Source organism: Protopterus annectens, chromosome 8.part0 (assembly GCF_019279795.1).
Source record: "Protopterus annectens isolate FY-2018-M chromosome 8.part0, PAN1.0, whole genome shotgun sequence".
Classification (NCBI taxonomy): domain Eukaryota; kingdom Metazoa; phylum Chordata; order Ceratodontiformes; family Protopteridae; genus Protopterus; species Protopterus annectens.
In genome coordinates this window covers 1406516365-1406536280 of record NC_056741.1, presented here as the reverse complement: position 1 = coordinate 1406536280, position 19916 = coordinate 1406516365, and the positions used below count along the sequence as shown (strand labels likewise).

The 19916-nt window shown below is 41.4% G+C and overlaps 1 protein-coding gene across 1 annotated transcript in view; it reads right to left on the bottom strand.

The window, feature by feature from the left end:
• Positions 1-590: 590 nt before the first annotated feature.
• The window catches only part of CCHR8.PART0H11orf52 (chromosome chr8.part0 C11orf52 homolog), a 187756-nt gene continuing 168430 nt past the window's right edge, over positions 591-19916 (bottom strand). Inside the window, exon 4 of the mRNA XM_044081009.1 lies at positions 591-1124. Within this exon, the coding sequence (XP_043936944.1) occupies positions 888-1124 (237 nt within the window). The 3' untranslated portion in view covers positions 591-887. The remainder of the gene's footprint in view (positions 1125-19916) is intronic.

Below are 19916 nucleotides of genomic sequence, written 5' to 3'. Positions count from 1 at the left end.
TTAATTCAGACAGAATTCATATTCACACCTTATGAAGCCTTGTCACAGAACTATGGAACTATGCATTTTTGTTAGAAAACCCACAGCTGTGTTACCTGCAAGATACCAGGAAGACCTTACTTAGACATCTTACAAAACCTGTAGGTGCAGCCAAGTCAGAAATATCAAACCAGTTGTTTGCTAGAAAGATGTTTCTGCATGAAGCTGCTCATGAAGCAAATACTGTACAACACACACTGCAACATTATAATAACAGTATGTAAAACAGAATCCCAGGTCATGATTCTACACTATATGAGAAGATGAAAATATATAACCTGCAAAGTCAAAATTAATCAAGTATCCACATGAACAAGATTTAAGATAAACAATGGCATTAAAAATGCTAAAGCACATTTACTTGCCATTAAATGATACACTACTGCTTGGGTATTGCTATTATTCCACTAAGGCACTCAATGTCCTGAGTTAAGAACTAGCAATGTTAAACTCCCAAACTATACATTCTATGTTCTCCATTATTGAAATGTCTGAGTTTTATCTAGCATAAGATGATGGACTTGATTTTTAAAATAACTATCAAACAGTTCTGGTAGTACAACATCATTTTAATGAAATAAAAAACAAAAATCAACTTGTGGCTCCATTACTGAAGCTCTCGTTCATGTTGGCAAGTACTCGCAGCTTAAGGTGCTGATGCTGAGTTAACACTTTTGTGCCATTAAATATCTGAAAGCTGGCATGTTTTACATTCACTCAGAAAAACAAAACCCTGCAGTACTCCTTTCAAGTGTTCGCACTAATCATCTGCGCAGAAACAATTTATAAAGTTACAATAATTTTCAATGTGAAATATTTATAGTCCATGAAGATGGTGTACCCGCCTTCTATACTAAAGTGCCATTCTTGCTGTCATAGTGCATAGCTGGTGCAGGAAAGGCCAATGTTGCATATTCTGTTTCATTCTGCTTCCGATGCTCCTTCACCTGTACAGTGTTGCGCTGGGGAACTCTGAGGATACGCACATCACTATATTGCACTGTATCTTCTACTTTTTTTTTATTCACTGTAGCATACACAGGAAAGTCAGCAACTGTGTCATAAGTATGCACCAGTTCATATGGCTTAAGGGGAAAGAAAATGAACACATGCTGTATCAAAAAAGTGTATACAAATTCCTTATGTTACTTGTTACAAAGTATTTACTTTTACTACAGTTTGTAAGCTAATAGTGCCATGTGAGTGGCCACCACACCAGCACAACCAGACAGAGCTTTAATGCCCAAATAGAACACAATAAATCCTAACTCAAGCAGTGACCTTATCTTTGTAGCATTGTTCTTCAACTTCATCAAACCATCTGTGGCTTTAATTTTAGGCTGTCATTTCACAGTTACAAAATATTACCCTCTATAGCTATAATTAGGTACACAGCACTGGTCACCTGTGCCAGAGATCCCAGCACCAGCAGAGTAACTGTCGCAAACAGCATTAGCCTGGTTCTGTGTTGTTGCAGAGGGATAGAGCCTTTACTGTGTCCAAGGTGACTGGGGTTCAACTACTAGCTCAAACACTGAAAAGCCAAGAAGGAATTAGGGAGGAGTATGCAGGCATGCCCACTCACTGCTCCAGGAGGGGAGGGTTGAATGCACTCAACGGCACACTGGGTAGGTATGATTTCCCTGCTGAAGACTTAGGAAACTGCCTCCTGTACTTTGGGCATTAGGGTGGAGCTGCAGGATAACAGTACCCCTTGTGGAAGAGAAGGGGTCACTGCATGTCCCCTTGCTTGTGCTCAGGCTAAGTCCATAGAGGGAAATTATGGTAGAAAAAGAGCAAAATCATGAACTACCACGGATTGCTGCCTTAACGATGGCCATTATTCCTTGCCTCAATGATGAGGAACGAATGGGTTGACTGGCTGAGAGGGGGATGATGGCTCTTAGTCAATGGGAGCAAATACAGCCCCTCCAAACATTTAAAAGGCAAAGTAGATCATAGATTTTTCTTTCTGTAGTCACCATCTTTACACATATTCTATTTAGCCTTAAAGACAAAATCCTCCCTCTTACTAAGTGTCTGACCTAGAAGTATGAAAAACAACTGTCAGTGAGAACTCACCTTTAAATATTCCATGATCTACTTTTTCATTAAGAAAATTTTGTTAGCTGTTCCCCATGAGTGTGAGTAAGACAAATATAGTTTTAAATGAGCACTTTCACAACCAAAATCACCAACTTGTTGTTGCATCTTTCGGCTTTTCCCAGTTAGGGTTTGCCACAGCGGAACTCAGGTCCGCTAATGATTGGTAGTTGATTTTTACGTGACGAGTTACCAGTCCTGACGCACAACCTTCAACAAAGGTACGCCCATTCACGCATGTCTCCATGCAGAAGACGCTCTGAGAATCAAACTGGACAGCGTCTTACTGTGAGGCGACAACGCTACCGCAACACCACCACCAACTAATAAGTAAAAAATCCATGACAATGCCAAAAGCTACACCAGACGTTTATTACATCAAAGACATACTGAGCACTTTCACCCATCATTCCGTGGGCTTCTTCAGAGTAAGGTGCCTTCCTGCTGCATCCCACAGTTCAAAATTACCGCCCTGTTTGATGGACAAGCCCACTTTGTGATGTCAGGCGGACCCACGGAATGATGGGTGAAAGCGCTCACTATGTCTTTGATGGAATAAATGGCTGGTGTATCTTTTTGCAGTGTCATGGATTTTTTACTTAATATATTTAAATGAAACTGCTAAAAAAAAATTAATTTGTTTTTGACTGGGGATACCATACTAATTAATACAAAGCATGACAACATTTTTGTGATGTTAAAATGCACAGTGTGTGCTTAAATAATTATGCTCCTTGAATTCTGATAAGTAGCTATTTCTGACTATATCAAATCAGCAGGAAAATTATTGTCTGTGGGACCTGGGTATTCAAGCTACTATGCAGAGGAGGAAAAATGTCCACGAATAAAATACCCTAGGGAAGCCAAGAATAAATGGATGACCAGGTAGGCTGCCTTAATAAAGGTACGGTGGGATGTCGGTGAAGAAGCTGGGCTACCGGTAAAGCCTTGAGAAAGGCTGTGCGTACCCGAGTGCTTGTGGTTGAAGGCTGAGTAAAGCCTTTAGAAAGGCTTCGTATACAGGTCGTAGTTCTGGCTAGTCAGGTCGCCTGCTGAAAGGAACTGCTAGTGTGACAGCTAGAAATCAAAGATGAAACACACAGAAAAAACAGGCAAAACAATGTAAATGTGGCTCGGTTAAGGAGCTCTGCTCGCTGTGGTGGCAAAAAATCAACGTAGTCGAAGTTCAGATTCTAGAAGGTTGTACTTTATTGAAGTAAAAAGTACCAGAAGTATAATCACCATCGAAGCGTAGTTCCTTAATAGAAAGAGTGATCCTGAGGATTTCCTTTTATAAGAGTACCTGGGGGTGTGTCAGTGGGAACCAATCAAGTGTGGGTGAAAAAACCTTTATTATGATTGGGCACGCCAACTTGACATCATGCCTTACAATCTGATAGGTTAGATACCCTGAGCCAGCTCATACGTGGTTAGTAGAATCACTCTAAACCTACAATAGTGAAGTTCGGAGATTAGCTAAAATTAGCTAAAAAAATAGTTAACTAAAAATAGTCCTGCTGGAAAAAAAATCAGCCCTTGCTGGTAAAATACATTGTTAGGCTACACTTTTTGAAATCTTCGTCAGGATGGTGGATGACCTAAAAGAGCATAATAAGCAAAGCTGAGGGTACTAGAGAAATAGCATGTGTGTAAAATAGCATATATGTAAAATAAGAAACAGGCTAGAAAACCAAAAAATAAGAACCAGGCTAGATATCCAAAAAATAAGATACAGAAACTAAAAAGAGAAACAAAATAGTGAAAAATTCTTAAATAATGGAAAAAATACGTTGTTTTTGTTTTAGGTCAATGGTTCATCTCTATATATATGTTTTTGTCTTTCATGTTTTCTACAATGGTTCGGAATTACTTTTTTTCGTGTCTTTCTAGCTTTTCAGGTTACATATCAGTGCCTTTTTAAAAAATTTTTTAATTAATAACCCTCATTCAGTTCCATATCTTAATACATTAGTTTCTATTGATATCCATTATTTAAGATTTTTTCACTATTTTGTTTCTCTTTTTAGTTTCTGTATCTTATTTTTTGGATATCTAGCCTGGTTCTTATTTTTTGGTTTTCTAGCCTGTTTCTTATTTTACATACATGTTATTTTACACACATGCTATTTCTCTAGTATGCTCGGCTTTACTTATTATGCTCTTTTAGGTCGTCCACCATCCTGACGAAGATTTCGAAAAGTGTAGCCTAACAATGTATTTTACCAGCAAGGGTTGATTTTTTTCCAGCAAGACTATTTTTAGTTAACTACATTTTTTTAGCTAATTTTAGCTAATCTCTGAACTTCACTATTGTAGGTTTAGAGTGATTCTACTAACCACGTATGAGCTGGCTCAGGGTATCTAACCTATAAGATTGTAAGGTATGATGTCAAGTTGGCGTGCCCAATCACAATAAATAAGAAGTTATGTACCTACCATAACGTTCCATGTTAGTTGTCTTCTCTTGATGGGTTCGAGCCGATCCGCACTTGCTAAGCTCGAGAGTCACTTTTACCAGCTCGAGGCAGCCCCATATCCCATGTTGCAAAGTAAGTACCCAGATCTCGCTTTGATGACAAAGGGCAATAGCACCAAGCATAAAATACTTCCCAAAGGAAGAAAGAAACTTACAGATGGAAGAAGGACCAGGTCTGAATGGTCTTCAGCATAACAGTTTCTTATAACAAGGTCTGTCCAGGCCAGGGGAAGGAGGGAGAAAGAGTTGTCAATCGCCTTCATTCTTGCTTGATGGGACCGCCCTAGCACCTCTATCCTGGGTGGCTCAATGGAACAAACTCTTGAGGACTGTAGAGCCAAAACTGGCTCTGTCCCTGGAGGCCAAGTCCAATTTGTAATGGGAAACAAAAGTGTGAGTGCACAAATAGTGTCTAAAGGAAGTCTAGCTTGAAAAGCTGTAGAAGTAGCTAAGCTCCTAGTTGAATGTGCTTTAGGTTTTGAGCACAGCTGTTTTCCCTGAGCAGATAAATTTCAGAGATGACCAAGAAAGCCATCTAGACAAAGTCACTTTAGAAACAGGAAGGCCTTTTTATTATCCGCATAGGAAACAAAAAGTTGATCAGATTTTCTAAATTTTTTGTTCTATCCAAATAATATCTAAGTTGACGGTGGACATCAAGATAATGTAGCTTTTGTTCAGCTCTATCTGAATAGTTAGGAAAAATACAGGAGATCAATGGATTGATTCAAATTGTTCTTCAAAAGGTTGGGTTAGTTCTCAAAGATACTCTGTCTTTGTGAAAACCAAATAGAACCGAAGAGCATGAAGTTCAGACACCGTAATAGCCACTAGGAATAAAGTTTTCCAAGAAAGATATTTCAGGGAACAAGAAGCAGCTGGCTCAAGGGGAAGAATCAAGGATGTCAGCACTAAATTTAGATCCCACTGAGGAGGAGGATTCCTGATTGGAGGTTTTAGTAGGAAAATTCCTTTCAAGAAGGCCCTGCAGAGCCTATGGGACATAATATTATGATCTGCTATCCCGACATGAAAATTGGAAATAGCAGCCAATTGAACTCTGACTGTGGAAGAAGAGGAGCCTGCATGAAAAATCTCTGCTAAGAAGTCCAGGACTGCCTGAACAGGGGCAGTAAAAGGATCGATATTCTTGGCCTTAGCCCAATAAGAGAAACGCTTCCATTTGCTTGTATAAATCCTCCTAGTAGAGGATTTTTATGATGTCTCTAACTGAGATCAAAGGAAGCCTGGCTAAGGAAGGAAGTGGAGCAACCATGCTGTGAGGATGAGAGAAGGGATTGACATCAGAAGATCTGGCACTGGGTCCAGATGCCACGGCTGCACCAAAAGGTGATGATGGAGGAACGGAAACCAAACCTGTCGAGGCCAGTAAGGCAATGAGAATCAATTTGGCTCTCAAAACGGTAGCTTTCTGGATAACCTGAGGGATCAGAGGAAATGGGGAAGGCATAAAGAAGTCCCTGGGGCCAATCCTGGGTCAGAGCTCTGGGGATGGCCTGATAGAGGGAAGAGGCTGAAGAAGTCTGGACATTTGCTGTTTTGGGAAAAGATATTCCAGAAAAATCTCTTCCGCTATAGATTGCTTGAGAGACCACTCGTGAGGCATGAGAATAGCTCTGCTCAATCTGTCCGCTACAATGTTGGTTTTCCCAGGGATGTGCATTGCTACCAGATACCGATGAGAGGAGATCGCGGGTAGGACTTGGTTCTGTTTGTTGATATACCAAACTACAGACATGTTGTCTGTGTGGACGGGAAGAAAGTCGTTGAGGGCTTGCAACGTTAAAAGCACTGCTCTCATCTCCAGGACATTTATGTGCAGATGGTACCCCATGAACCATCCTGCCCTGATAATGACCCCCACCCGATCAGGGAGGCATCCGTGGTGACAGTGGCTAGCCTTGGTGAACCTGAGGAGATGAGATCCACCAAGCAAGATGTGTCTGTGTCACCAGAATCTGATTGGAAGTTGCTGGTATGACCATTGTGTGAACAGCATCCACTGAAGAAGATGTAGAATCGAGCCAGGGAAGAAGAGTAATGGCCGCAGCCATGAGACCTAATACCTTTAGAACCATTCTGGCCTGTACTTTCTTGTTGGCCAGAATGATCCTGACATGACTCTGAATGTCTGAAACTCTTTGATCTGTAAGGGTAGCTGACATCCTAACAGTGTTTAAGTTTGAAGGTAATAGACTGGCAGGGCGATAAGGATGACTTGTTGATTGAGATGCCCAAATGAGAACAAAGGTTTATTGTGTAATCCCTGGCTTGTATAAGCTGATGCCTGGTGGTGGCTGAAAGGAGCCAGCTCAGGTGAGCCGTGACCACTGCCATGCATTTGGTGAACACTCTGGGGCTGTAGTGAGACCAAAGGGCAGGGCTCTGAACTGGAAATGACTGGACCATCCTGAAGATCTATTGAGCACATCCAGTTGTCCTTGTAAGAAGGGCAGAATTGACTGAAGAGTGACCATTCGAATCTTGTCTTCCTGACAGACTTGTTGAGTCTGCTGAGATCCAATATTGGTCTCCTGAATGGTCTATTGTAACTGGCTGAATGGCTCTTTTTGCAGTAGTTTTGAGACTTCTAACTCTGCAATTAGACCGGTGGTACATCTGGAAGGGAATTTGAGGGGAAGGACTTTCCTCGAAAGGAATTATGTAACCTTGCCCATCTGTCTTGAGTGAGGGAATGCCAGGCTTCTGGGTACAGTGATAATCTTCGACTGCCTCCAAGGAGGGACAGCCGGGCAACATCTCAGGGATGCTGAAAGGGCTTGTCAGAGAGAGGCTCTCTGTTTTTTTTCCGGACTCTGCCCCCTAGAGCGGCGCCTGTTGTTGTTACCCCTCTGCCTCTAACATTTTCCCACCTTTCTGTCCTTTGGGATAAGGTCTAACAGCAGAAAGAGTCTTGCCGCACCTGGTCAAGGTTTCCTTCACCTGAGGGCCAAACAAAGCTGACCCATCAAAGCGCATCCAGGGGCGGCGCCTAAGACACACACACCCTGCCTGCTGTTCTACTGGCCCATCCGCAGCATAAGATATTATGGAGGAGTTTGCAATGGAATTGAGGGCAATTTTTCTTGAGCCCTGCTGTAGGATCTCTCTACTACTTCCACCAGCCTTAAGGATATATCTCTGGAGTCTGGGAAGTGTGACATAGTAATTCAGCTAACGATAGCAAAGGTCGCTGAGGAAAACATCATCCATGGTCCTAGAGTCCTTATTAGGAGGATGAAGGATCTGCAAGCCACCACCATGGCATCAGCGGGACACCCTTAGTGAGGAATTGCTTGTCACACGGGCAGTGATAAATTTTGAAGGCCTCCTAGGGACTGGCTCTACAGAGTCAGGAGTTGCCAGATACCCAGGAGGTGGAGGCCGAGATCCAAACGCCTCTAGGTATACTGACTCATCCTCAGAGGCCTCTGTTTAAGGAGTTCTAGGATGTCTGAGAAGGAGACATCCTCAGAGGGGGATAGGGATCCCTCTGACTCATCAAAGTCAGTATCCAAGGTGACAGACTCGGGGAGTCTACATGCTTCCTCTTACAAGTCCTCTTCCTAGGAGGATCTCCGAAACATCAGGAGAATCCTCGAAGAAGGGGAAATTCCCAATGGGGAAACCTGAGGCGGAGGATCTCTGGGTCCTGTAGCAAGAGAAGTGGCAGAGATGTCAACAGGTACTATAGAGGGAACAGACTGCTGACTGATACCAGTGGCCAGCTCCCAGGCAGGTCCGACCCAGGGACCACCGAGGCAGATGTCGGAGCCGAGCTCGGAGGAGACCATGGAAGAAGGAAGGTCTCAAGAGGAGATAAGAGTAGAGGCTGAAGGAACAGAAGGGGGTATCCGCCCTCCAGCCGTAGCAGTAACCATTCCCTCCAACTCCAAGCTCTGGGGTAGAGTTGAAGGAGGAACTGTAACGGGTGGACCAACAGTCGCCTGTTGAGACGGACTATGTAACATTTGGGCCAGTACCTGTGACTTAAGTAATCTACTGACCACTCTCTAGGTCATGATCTGACAGTCTGGATGACCTTGAAGAAAGAAGAGGGAGACCTCTTCCTGGAATGAGCCAGGGAACCGATACTATAGATCCTCGGAGCCGATACAGCCAGCAACGGTGTCGAGCCGACACCCGCGCCTGTGCCACATGGGGGTGCCAATGGGGGAGCCTGGGGCGAGCGGACCGACGCGGGTTTCGCGCAGACTGCCATCGCACCCATAGCTTTGTGAGGGCAGAATCGCCCGAAGCAGAGCGCGCCGCCGCCGATCCACGACGAGAAGTCGAGCCGAGGCCGCAGGCTTAGACACAGAAGCCTGGGCCTTGGAAGATTTAGCTGATTTTGATGGAGCCGACTCGGAGAGCCCTCCGCTTAAGAATTTCCTGCAGGACTCTCTGGCTGAAGGAATGACAAATAGCACAGGAGTCCTGCAGGTGAAGAGGCCCCAGGCAATACAGGCAAGAAGTGTGACCGTCTGTCAGAGACATCTTCTGACAGCACGAGTCACACTTCTTAAAACCTGAGACCCTCTCCTTTGACATGGTGCTTACAAAACACACACACACACCAGTCAAAAACTTCAATTAAAGAAAATACCAACAAGGTATTCCTAAAAACAAACACACACACACCCTAACAGGGAGGGGATGGGATGGGTAAAGTTTGACTAAAAAAAATTAAAAGAGACAGGGATTTTCTGTCAGGAAATCTAAAATATTAACTTATAACTAACAATAAAAGTTTTTTTTAACAAAAAGGGGCTTTAATATCAATAAAGTGAATCACTTACCAGGAGCTGGTAAAAGGAGGACTTGCATCATGGGATATGGGGCTGCCTCGAGCTGGTAAAAGTGACTCAACCCATCAAGCAAGAATGAAGGCGAGATTGACAACTTAACATGGTTTTTTCACCCACACTTGATTGGCTCCCACTGACACACCCCCAGGTACTCTTATAAAAGGAAATCCTCAGGATCACTCTTTCCATTAAGGAACTACGCTTCGATGGTGATTGTACTTCTGGTACTTTTTACTTCAATAAAGTACAACCTTCTAGAATCTGAACTTCGACTACGTTGATTTTTTGCCACCACGGCGAGCAGAGCTCCTTAGCCGAGCCACATTTACATTGTTTTGCCTGTTTTTTCTGTGTGTTTCATCTTTGATTTCTAGCTGTCACACTAGCGGTTCCTCTCAGCAGGCGACCTGACCAGCCGGAACTACGACCTGTATACGAAGCCTTTCTAAAGGCTTTACTCAGCCTTCAACCACAAGCACTCGGGTACGCACAGCCTTTCTCAATTCTTTACCAGTAGCCCAGCTTCTTCACCGTCATCCCACCGTACCTTTATTAAGGCAGCCTACCTGGTCATCCATTTACTCTTGGCTTCCCTAGGGTATTTTATTCGTGACTATATCAAATCAGTAAATAGCTATCACTAGAAATCTGAAGAACTAATCCAGTTTGCAACCATAGTATACTTTTGCCATCATAAAGCATGCTGTCGTACTTTAGTCCTTGACCATAACATTAGCCCCTCCCCCACCTCTTTCTGATGCAGTTTCTTTTAACTCATTTCACCTAGCCAGGCTCTTACAAGCAGAAAAGTAGACTTTTTCCCAATTCAGAACTCTGAGAAATTAAACCGCTGCAACAGACTACAATCATCATATTCTGTTAACATTGACTAATAATTCACGGGAAAAAGAAGCAACAAAATCCACCACAAGGAGACTTGAAATACACCAGTGCTTGAAAAATGAATTCACGCTTGCTACCTCCCTAGTGAAACAGCAAAGCACTATCAGCATCAGCCCCAAAGAAGCTCTAGGACGTTTAAACATATACCCAGGCGAGTCAAGTACATGGCTCGCCACACTCCTGTATGTGGCTCGCAGTCTGCAGCACATTTGCTGCTCCAGTGTTACAGTCGACCTACCCTGCGGTGTATATACAATGCTTTAATGGTGGTGCATGCAGCTGAAGGGAAAGGAAAGGATATGGGGTGCTTCCCGCCCTGTGTGAGGCGTACTATAATACTGCTATGAGTTTCATGACACAAAACACTTCTCAAGGTTTCTGAGCTGTTTGGAGTATACCTCTTCAGAGACTCTGTTAAAACACAGCAGCCACCTGTCACAATACCTTCAGAACTGTAGGTCAAGTATAACTGTGACCCTTGCCTCTGAAAACAGACTTAAGGCTTTACGTTTACAAGGATTTTTCTTCTTAAAAGGTCAGTAACCAACATGTGCTGAAACTACTTCTTGTGACTTTTAACCTGATGAGTTAACAGGAAGCTTCTATAAAATGCTTTAACGCAGGCATAAGTCCTGCAATGCTACTTTTTTTTTACAGTAGCACAAATATGTTCTGTATTAAGATAAGTTATTCGAAAAGCAATAAAACCAGCTGGGGAGATGCTGAATTTTCTAATTAAATAATATTAAATAGGTAAATTTTATGTATGATACCTTTATATTTTAGTAATGCTGTGCAAAGCTGCATGTCGTTTGAAGCCATTTTAGTAAAAGTTTGTATTCAGAATGTGAATGTTGATCTAAAAAAATACATTGCTGTATGTTGCTGTCAAAAATATCGACAATTTAGAAACCTCAAAATATCTTGCATTGCTCGCCATTCTTACCTTGATCAATGCGTTAGTGCACTTCTTTTCAAAGAATGACAGTTTTAGTTTTGTTTGTACCATCTCAGAATTACACAACATTGGTGTGCATGTTTATAAATAAGGGGAATCCCTCATTTCCTTTTAATGTTGGTTTCTATAGCTTTATTATCTTATAATAAGGGAAATATCACTGCTTTTTTTTGTTGTGTAACTGGTTTATTCATTTTCAGATCAACAGAGTAAAGCAGCTGGCGATATTTACAGTATAGAAAATGGTGTACTGCTTAGCTTTTTAACAGTGTGCTGTGGGACCATTTGCAACATACACGTTTGCAGATAATCAATCATATACATTAAAGTGGTTTGAAGTGCTGAGTAGTTTCTTTGGTAACCTACAAATTCATGGACAAAACTGGGGTGGGATGGGGGATTACCACGGTGACCAACAGGCATTTCATTAGCTTTGCCAATATACTCATCACAGTCCAGGGAAGTACAGGACTTCTCTGCAAGATGGTGCAATGAATTTTTACTTATTGATAAGAAAAATGCTTTTCTTTTTGCCTTCTGCCCAGAACTGTTTAATTTCCCCATCACAGCACAGGTAGTACATATCCATGTACAGTAATTACACGCATTCCTTCAACACTGATGTGTCATTAATGGGACACCTTAAGGGTGGCACATAAATTCTCCTTATTTTATATGGCTGTCACATAAGCTGTGTGAAAATACGTAATTTATTTACTTGTATGGCAGGATTGTACACATTACCCAGAGATTTGGAACCATGTTGGGAGTATTGCTTCTAACCATGCCTTTCTCTAAGCATAGTAAAGTACTAGCATAGGGAGTTGTGTTGTCTGATTGAAATAACAAAGTTGCATTGACTACGTATGAACAAAGTTGAAAACTATACGGGAAGGGATTAAAAGGCTATGACAGAGGGATGGGGGAAGGGATTAAAAGGCTATGACAGACAGCAAACTCAGCAAATTAGTGTTTTCAAAGTTGTCAGTGTGGGACAGTCGGAAGACATCCTACAAAATCAAATGTAGGCTTGTTTTAAAAAAATAAGTGGGTGGGTACTTGTAGTGGCCAGTCCTGTGCTTTTGATTAAACCATGGTAGGACGATTACATATCTGTGACTTGAGGTATATTTGTGTTCATTATTGAGATCAAAGTCAGGTCGTTAACTGAAAGGGCTATTGCAGTAATTTCTTGCATAAGCTGTCCCATTAAGAATTTGACTTGTTCCTTATGATATTGTAACTAGGTGGGATTTGCTGGACCACAGTGGGTCTTTTTACTGACCCTTTTTTTGTTATGTAACAAAGGGTTGCTACGTGTTACTTGGGCAAGGTCCTGAAGCATAGAAGATGTAAATTTACATCAATGAGAGATATTTGAAGGGGAGTACAGTATTTCACATTCCTCTGATATTGTGGAACTGAATATTCATCAAGTGAATTGAAAAGGTTTATCTTGGAACCATGACTTGCCATATTTGAGGAAACCAATGTTATCAGCATTTTTCATCAAAAAGGCATCAGAATGGATTTGTAAATCTTCCCTCAAATGTACACATTTTGGGTAAATAATACAGATCATGAGGGTGATGGTAGGCAACACTTATGTATGGTTGTATATTACTGCCAGAGGGTCTTAAACTTGCGTGTGGTTGTATATTATTGCCAGAGGGTCTTTTGTTTGCAGTTTGTAAAATCTCTGGGAAAATTACAGGAATGTTACAAATTGGTGTTTATGGTGGCTGGTGGAAATGTGCTAGTGTTTTAAGGGTATATAAAACTTCAAGTGTATTCAGTACATCGTGTTTGTGTTAATAGATTTAAGAGCATGCAACTGTAGCACGATTATCTTCTGAACTACGGCCCTCACAGTTGTGGGCAAGTAAACTCTTGACGTGAGATACTTCATGAAATACTTTAGGGATGGTGGTCTAGTTGTGTGCTTTGTGCTCCTACCTAGCTCTTGTTTGGGCAAAAATATGTAGGTAGAAAAAAAGCTGTTGATGTAAGGCACATTAGGGAGGAGTTATCTACGGAAGTAGCAAACCTCTCTGATGTTGGTGTGACTTGACTTGTAAGGCACGAGTTTGCAATTTATGACTGAACAACATTTGGTTGTAAGCATGTGTTGGCCACTCAGCACCAGAGTAAGCGTCAAAGCCAAAAATAGTCTGGGGATAAGGGACACAAATCAGACACAGTTTAAATCAGCAGTGAAACTAATATTTAAGAAAGCTGTTCAAGAATCTTGAGAGGTGTGAGATACAAGCAGGTGGGTACTTCTAGTGGCCAGTCCTGTTCTTTTGATTGAACTGTGGCAGGCTTTGGTTATATTGTTTTGATAGTTGTAATGGCACAATCATTCTTTGAGTTTTTACTTATGTAGCTCTAAGCTGTTTTCCACTGCAAGGGATGCTGTTGCTATTTTACAGTTTATTTGCAAATTTAAGCTTTTTTGACAACTGAAATGCTGATAGTAATAACTACCCACTACTATGCTGTGTTGAGTAGTACTTCAGCTTTAATAGCAGATGGGGATGTTGCAAAGACATTTAGGTCCATCTATGTATGATGGACTGTACAGGTATTAAACATGAATGTGAATTGGCAGGCTCTTGCTTTACCTGGCCTTTGAGCACTAGTCTTGCTTTGTCCCTCGAGTCAGTTGGAACGTTACATATATTGATTTTATATATATATATATATATATATATATATATATATATATATATATATATATATCAACTTACTTTGAATCCATTCATCATGTTTACAAAGGAAAAAAAGTAAATGAAAAACATTGTGTGGAGCATAAAAAGTGGAAAATCTTGTACTTTTTTGCCGAAGTAAATAGAAAACCAACTTGTTTGATGTGTAATAGTTGTGGCGAAGGAATACAACATTCGCAGGCATTGCACAAGTGTTCATGCTTTAAAGTAGGAATAGTGGAAAGATGCGTGAAGAAAAAGTTAGGGAGTTAGAACAGTCACTAAAAAAGTAGAAGTTGCTGTTCAAATGTGTTCATCAAGCCAGTGATGCTGTAGTTCGGTAAGTTATAGGACTGCACAACAAATAGCTGTGTCATCAAAGCCTTTTTCAGAGGGGGACTTTATAAAGAAATGTATGTTGGTGGCCATGGAAGTTATCTGCCCTGAAAAACATCAAGCATTTGCAAACATAAGCTTTTCAAGAAATACAGTTGCAGACAGGATTAAAGAATTTTCAGAAAAACTTTACAGTCAACTCAAAGAAAAAGTTGCTAAATTTGTAGCATTTTCTGTAGCAATTGATGAAAGTATAGATGTAAGTGACACAAACTGCGGTGGTGGTGCTGCGGTAGCATTGTTGCCTCACAGTAAGATGTCCTGTTCGATTCTCAGCTAGAGCATCTTCTGTGTGGAGACATGCGTGAATGGGCTTACCTTCGTTGAAGGTTGTGCGTCAGGGCCGGCAACTCGGCACGTAAAAATCTACTGCCAATCATTAGCGGACTGGAGTTCTGCTGTGGCGACCCCTAACAGGGAAAAGCCAAAGACACAACATAGATGTAAGTGACACAGCACAACCTGCAGTTTATATATGTGGTGTAGATGAAAATATGCAGGTAAATGAATTTGTGGAACTGGTACCAATGAAGGGAACAACAGTAGAAGATGATATATTTGTGAGTAAGGTAGGTGCACTAGATAAAATAGGTGTAGAGTGGACAAAAACTGAGTCTGGCTACAGATGGTGCATCTCAAATAGTTGGTAGAAAAGCTGGCGTGGCAACATAGTTAAAGGAAAAACTACTAGCTATGAACTCAGACCATCAAATTCACAGTGTCCATTGCATAATTCATGGAGAAGTGCTTTGTTGTAAAACATTAAAGATGGATTATGTAATGGATGTTGCTATTAAGGCAGTGAACTTTATACCAGCAAGAGGTCTGAACCACAGACAGTTCAACAGCTTATTGTAGGAAATTCACATTCATGGCCTGCCATATTACACTACTTTATTTATTTTTATTTTTATTTTACATTTGTTAACCTGGGGTGTCTGACTGAGCCGAAAAGGCCCTTTTTCAGCAGAGGCCCGGGGAGAAAAGCTCTACAAAGAAAAATTACAGACACATTTAATTATTTAGACATGATCAGTATACACACAAATTACAAGAGACATGTTTTTACAGTGGTATGCGGCACATAAACAGTTACAGTGGAGAGAACAAACAAAAAAATATTAATTTTAAAAATAAAGGTAAATAATAGATTTGTGGTGTACAGCTGAAATTTGGAACATAGGTAGAATACATACATAGTACACAGGTACAGTACATACATTGTAGATTAGCCAGTGTTTGTGAGTAAGATTGAAAACTATTATCAATTGCTCTAGATTTAGTATGTATATGTTATCCACTTTCACTAGCCTGGGGAGCAATCATGGCACTGCCAACTTTGCTTGAGATGTTGCTTGATGAGGTCTTTAAAGGAGGCTTTGGATGATGTGTTTTGAATGCTAGTAGGGACAGAGTTCCATTTTTATCCACTGAACTACTATATAGTGCATCTCAAAAGCTATTGTAGCTGTTGGTGACTTCTAGTAGTAGTTTGCTTGATAATCTAAGAGGCCTTTTGGCTGAGTGATGTTGTACTAGGTTTTTGAGGGCAGGACACTTATTGGGGAGGTAATAGACAGAATGACAGAGGCAGAGCTGATTGTAGGTTAGGAGGTTGGGCAGTTCAAGCCAGTGGAGCTGTCTCAAAGCAGTACAGTGATGAGTTCTATATCAGCAAATTGCAGCAAAGTGGGCAATTCTGTTATAGCAGGCTTCCATTTTGCTTAGTTCAGTTTTGTTGAGATTAGTCAGAATGGGAGATGCATAGAGTAGGGTGGATAGAAATTGGGAGTGAGCAATGGCTGATCTTGTGTTGCTGGTAAGAAATGGTTTGATACGGTAGAGTGACCCCAGTTTGGCATGTACTTTTTTAATAGTTAAGTTGAGATGACTTATCAAATTTTAGGTGGGAGTCTATGGTTATTCCCAATAGCTTAGCCTGTGTCACTAGAGCAATTGGAGTAGCATTTGTGGAGTAGATAGTGAATTGACTGTTAGTGTTTTTGTTAGAACTGGTTATAATCATAAGCTGAGTTTTCTTTGGACTGAGTATAAGTTGGGCTTTGATAAGGCAGTTTTCAACATCAGAGAATGCTAGTTGAGTTGTTTGCAGGAGGGTGGGAATGTTTTGTGCAGCACAGATTAAGGTAGTGTCATCTGCACACTGAATTATAGATGCAAGCTGTGTGGAGGTATGGAGGTCATTTGTGAAAACTGTGAATAGTAGTGGTCCTAAGATAGAACCCTGTGGGTCTCCTATAGTTATGGGCAGCTGAGGAGAGAGAGAGAGGGAATTTTCCAATTTCACAGCTTGGTACCTGTCAGTTAAGTAGTTTTGGAACCAGGTAAGAATGGAATTTGATAGATGATATTGGTTTAGTTTGTTTAGCAGGATTTGGTGTGAGACTGTGTCAAATGCTTTTGACATATCCAATAAAAGAGTTGACACTTGTAGACCTTCATTTTTGAGACTGTTTACTGTATCTGTGAAGCAGAGGAGGGCTGTAGTGGTACTATGGGCAGGTCTGAAACCATGCTGAGTAGGTGACAGGATGTTGCTGTCTAGGAGATAGTTTAGCATCTGGGTATGGATGCATTTTTCTAGGATTTTGGCCAGGGGGGACAGTAAAGCAATGGGTCTGCAGTTATTAAGTTCAGTGGAGGTCCCGCCTTTATGTATGGGTGTAACATAGGATATTTTCCAGAGATTGAGAACATAGTTTTCAACAACTGATCTGTTTATGAGAGTGGAGATTGGGATAGCAATAGCATCTGCTGTGAATTTCAAGAAATAGCTGGGGAGTAGGTCGGCTGCTGTTGATGAGGTTTTTAGTTTGGAGAGCATGCTTTTGATTGAAGTGGTGGAAACTGTTTTGAGGGTAAAGCTTGTATTAGTGTTATTTGTGTTGGGGGGACAGTGAGGAAGGAACTGTCCTGTGATACTAACGATAGAATTAAGTTCACAAAGTGGGAGCTGAATTGTGTTTTGATGGGAACTTTAGTGTCAGGGGTGGTTGGTTTGGGGGTAGCCTTTTGGGTGGAATTTAGTAGCTGGTTTACATTTTTCCAAAACTTTTGCAGGTTGTGTTGGTACTTAGCTTGTAATGTTGTGTAGTAAGATTTTTTGTCCAGCCTAATGCATTTTTTTGCACGGTTGCGCAGTTCTTGGTACTTAGTTAGGTTTTGTGTTTCTTTGTTTTTTTGATAGTAAAGCCAGGCAGTGTCTCTGGACTTGAAGATTTCTTTGGTTTCTTTACTGAGCCAGGGGATGTAGAGGTTCTAACCTTGATTTTGTGCAATGGAGCGACAGTGTCTAGGTGTTGTAGAAATATTTTGTTGAAATATGCTACAGCCTGGTCAAGTGGGAGGGTTTTTAGGGGTGCCCAGTCACAGTTACAGAGTAAAGTGCTGAGGACATCAGGAGAGAATTTGTTTGTGTTTCTAGTGGATATATAGTTAGTGGTTTTGCATATGCTTGTTCTACTATGTATAAAGTATATTATGTTGTGGTCACTTAAGGTGTCTGGGAGACTGCCTGTGTGAGGGTACAATGTGGGGTTGTTAGTTAGGACCCAGTCAAGGATGCATTCCCTTTTAGATTTTTTATCACATCTAGTTGGTATTCGGACTAGCTGCTGGTAGTCATGAAGATTTATTAGATTACTTGGTGGTTCTGATATACAGGTGAACCAATCTAGGTTGAAGTCCCCCAGAATAAGGGTTTCTTGTAAGTATGTGGAAGAACACCAGGATAAGAAGTCTTCAAGGCTAGCAGGTGTATTACCAGGTGGAATATAGATCACAGTTGTGGTGATGACCTTTTTAGGGTGAAGTTGAAGTTGTGAGATAAGTATGTTCTAATTATAGGGGGAGGGGTAGGAGTTTGGTAATTGAAGGACAGTTAAGTTGGACTTGTACAGTAAGGCAGTTCCACCCCGTTTATGAAGTGGTCTGTCTTGTCTAATGATATTGTAGCTGGTAGGGAGAACTTCTTAGTTAGCTATGTTTTTATTTAGCCAGGTTTCTGTGAAAGCAACTATGTCTGGGGAGTAGTGTGCTATTGTGGCCTGGAGTTCAGGTATTTTATTTTTGATACTTCTAATATTAATATTTAGCATTAAGAGATGGTTGGTTTTGCTGCTGCTGCTGTTGATTTGCCCAGGGATGAAGATAGTGGGGGTGTTATATTCTGACATTTGTGTTGGAACAGTTTGTGTTGGACAGGATGGATTTGGGCCTAGGTTGGGGTGGATATCCCCACTTATGGTGAGCCTGGAGTTAAAATGTTTATACAGATGTTGGAGTTTGGTGAGGAGTGTGAGAAAGTATTGTGTTTTTTTGGAGTAGGAATGAGAGCAAATGTGTTTAGTTCTGAATTGGTCCATTATGTAGTTCCTGAATAAATGTGGGCAGGTATTATTATAATGTGTGGTGTCTGTATACGAGAGTGCATAATGTAGTGTTGTGCTACTAAGTTTAGGGGTATTGCTAGAGTGATAACTTGTGGTGTCATAAAGAATTATGAGAAGACAGACTAGACTTAGTTGTGTGATAGTCATGGTTATAAAGTTTAAGTTGTTTCTAGGTGGGGGCTCTGAATAGGAATTATAGGGTTGCACTATATGTGGATGGGGAAGTAGTGTAGGTGATGTAAAAAATGCCTAGTGGGAATGAGAGTGACTGGGAGTATTTTGTGTGGAGCAAGTTGGTGTGGTATAATGTGATATGACTTGAGGAGCTGTGATTGGTGGAGGTGATGTGAGGGTGAGCTGTGGGTGTGGCTGTGATTACTATACATGTAGAGGTAGTGGGGGTGGGAGAGAATAGGGGGCAGGGCAGGGGAGCGGAGAGAGCCTGAGCGTTAGCAAGGGCGAACAGAGCAGGGCAGAGCCAACCAAGACAAGAGAAAAAAGTATTACTTTACAAATCTGAACACTTTAAACAAATTCCTGAGGTCTAATGGCTTACCGGTAAGCAGAATGCAACTGCTGAAGAGCAATAGTGTCCTGGTGGGAGACTAGAAATGTAAAGATGGCTCCATGCTCAGCAGAATTCTAATATAGACTTTGTATTGGGGAGGGCGATAGCACAAGGGGTGTAAACCAGGTGGAATGCAAAGAAACCAGAGAGGCAATCAGTGGAAATCATTGAAAGCCTCAAACTACCTGTAAAGTGAAGGAGAGAAAAGACAGCAAAGTTTATTAAGGTTGGGAGTGTGTCTTCACATTGACTTGCTGATTAGTAACCAGTTTGTGCACAGATTAGAGTAGGGAGATACATTAGCAATGAAGGGGAATGTATAGAGATGCAAATAAACAGGTGAGCCTCCAAGTGATACAAACTAAGGCAGAAAGCACTGAGAGGGCTGCTTGATGGTTAATTTCGTCACAGGGATGTGAGTTAAATGTATACTGTCTATTGGACAATTAGAATTACTGCACTAGCAGGGGTGGTGGGGAGGACACAAGGCTACAACAGTCAGTTTTATTAGCAAGCTGAGAAAC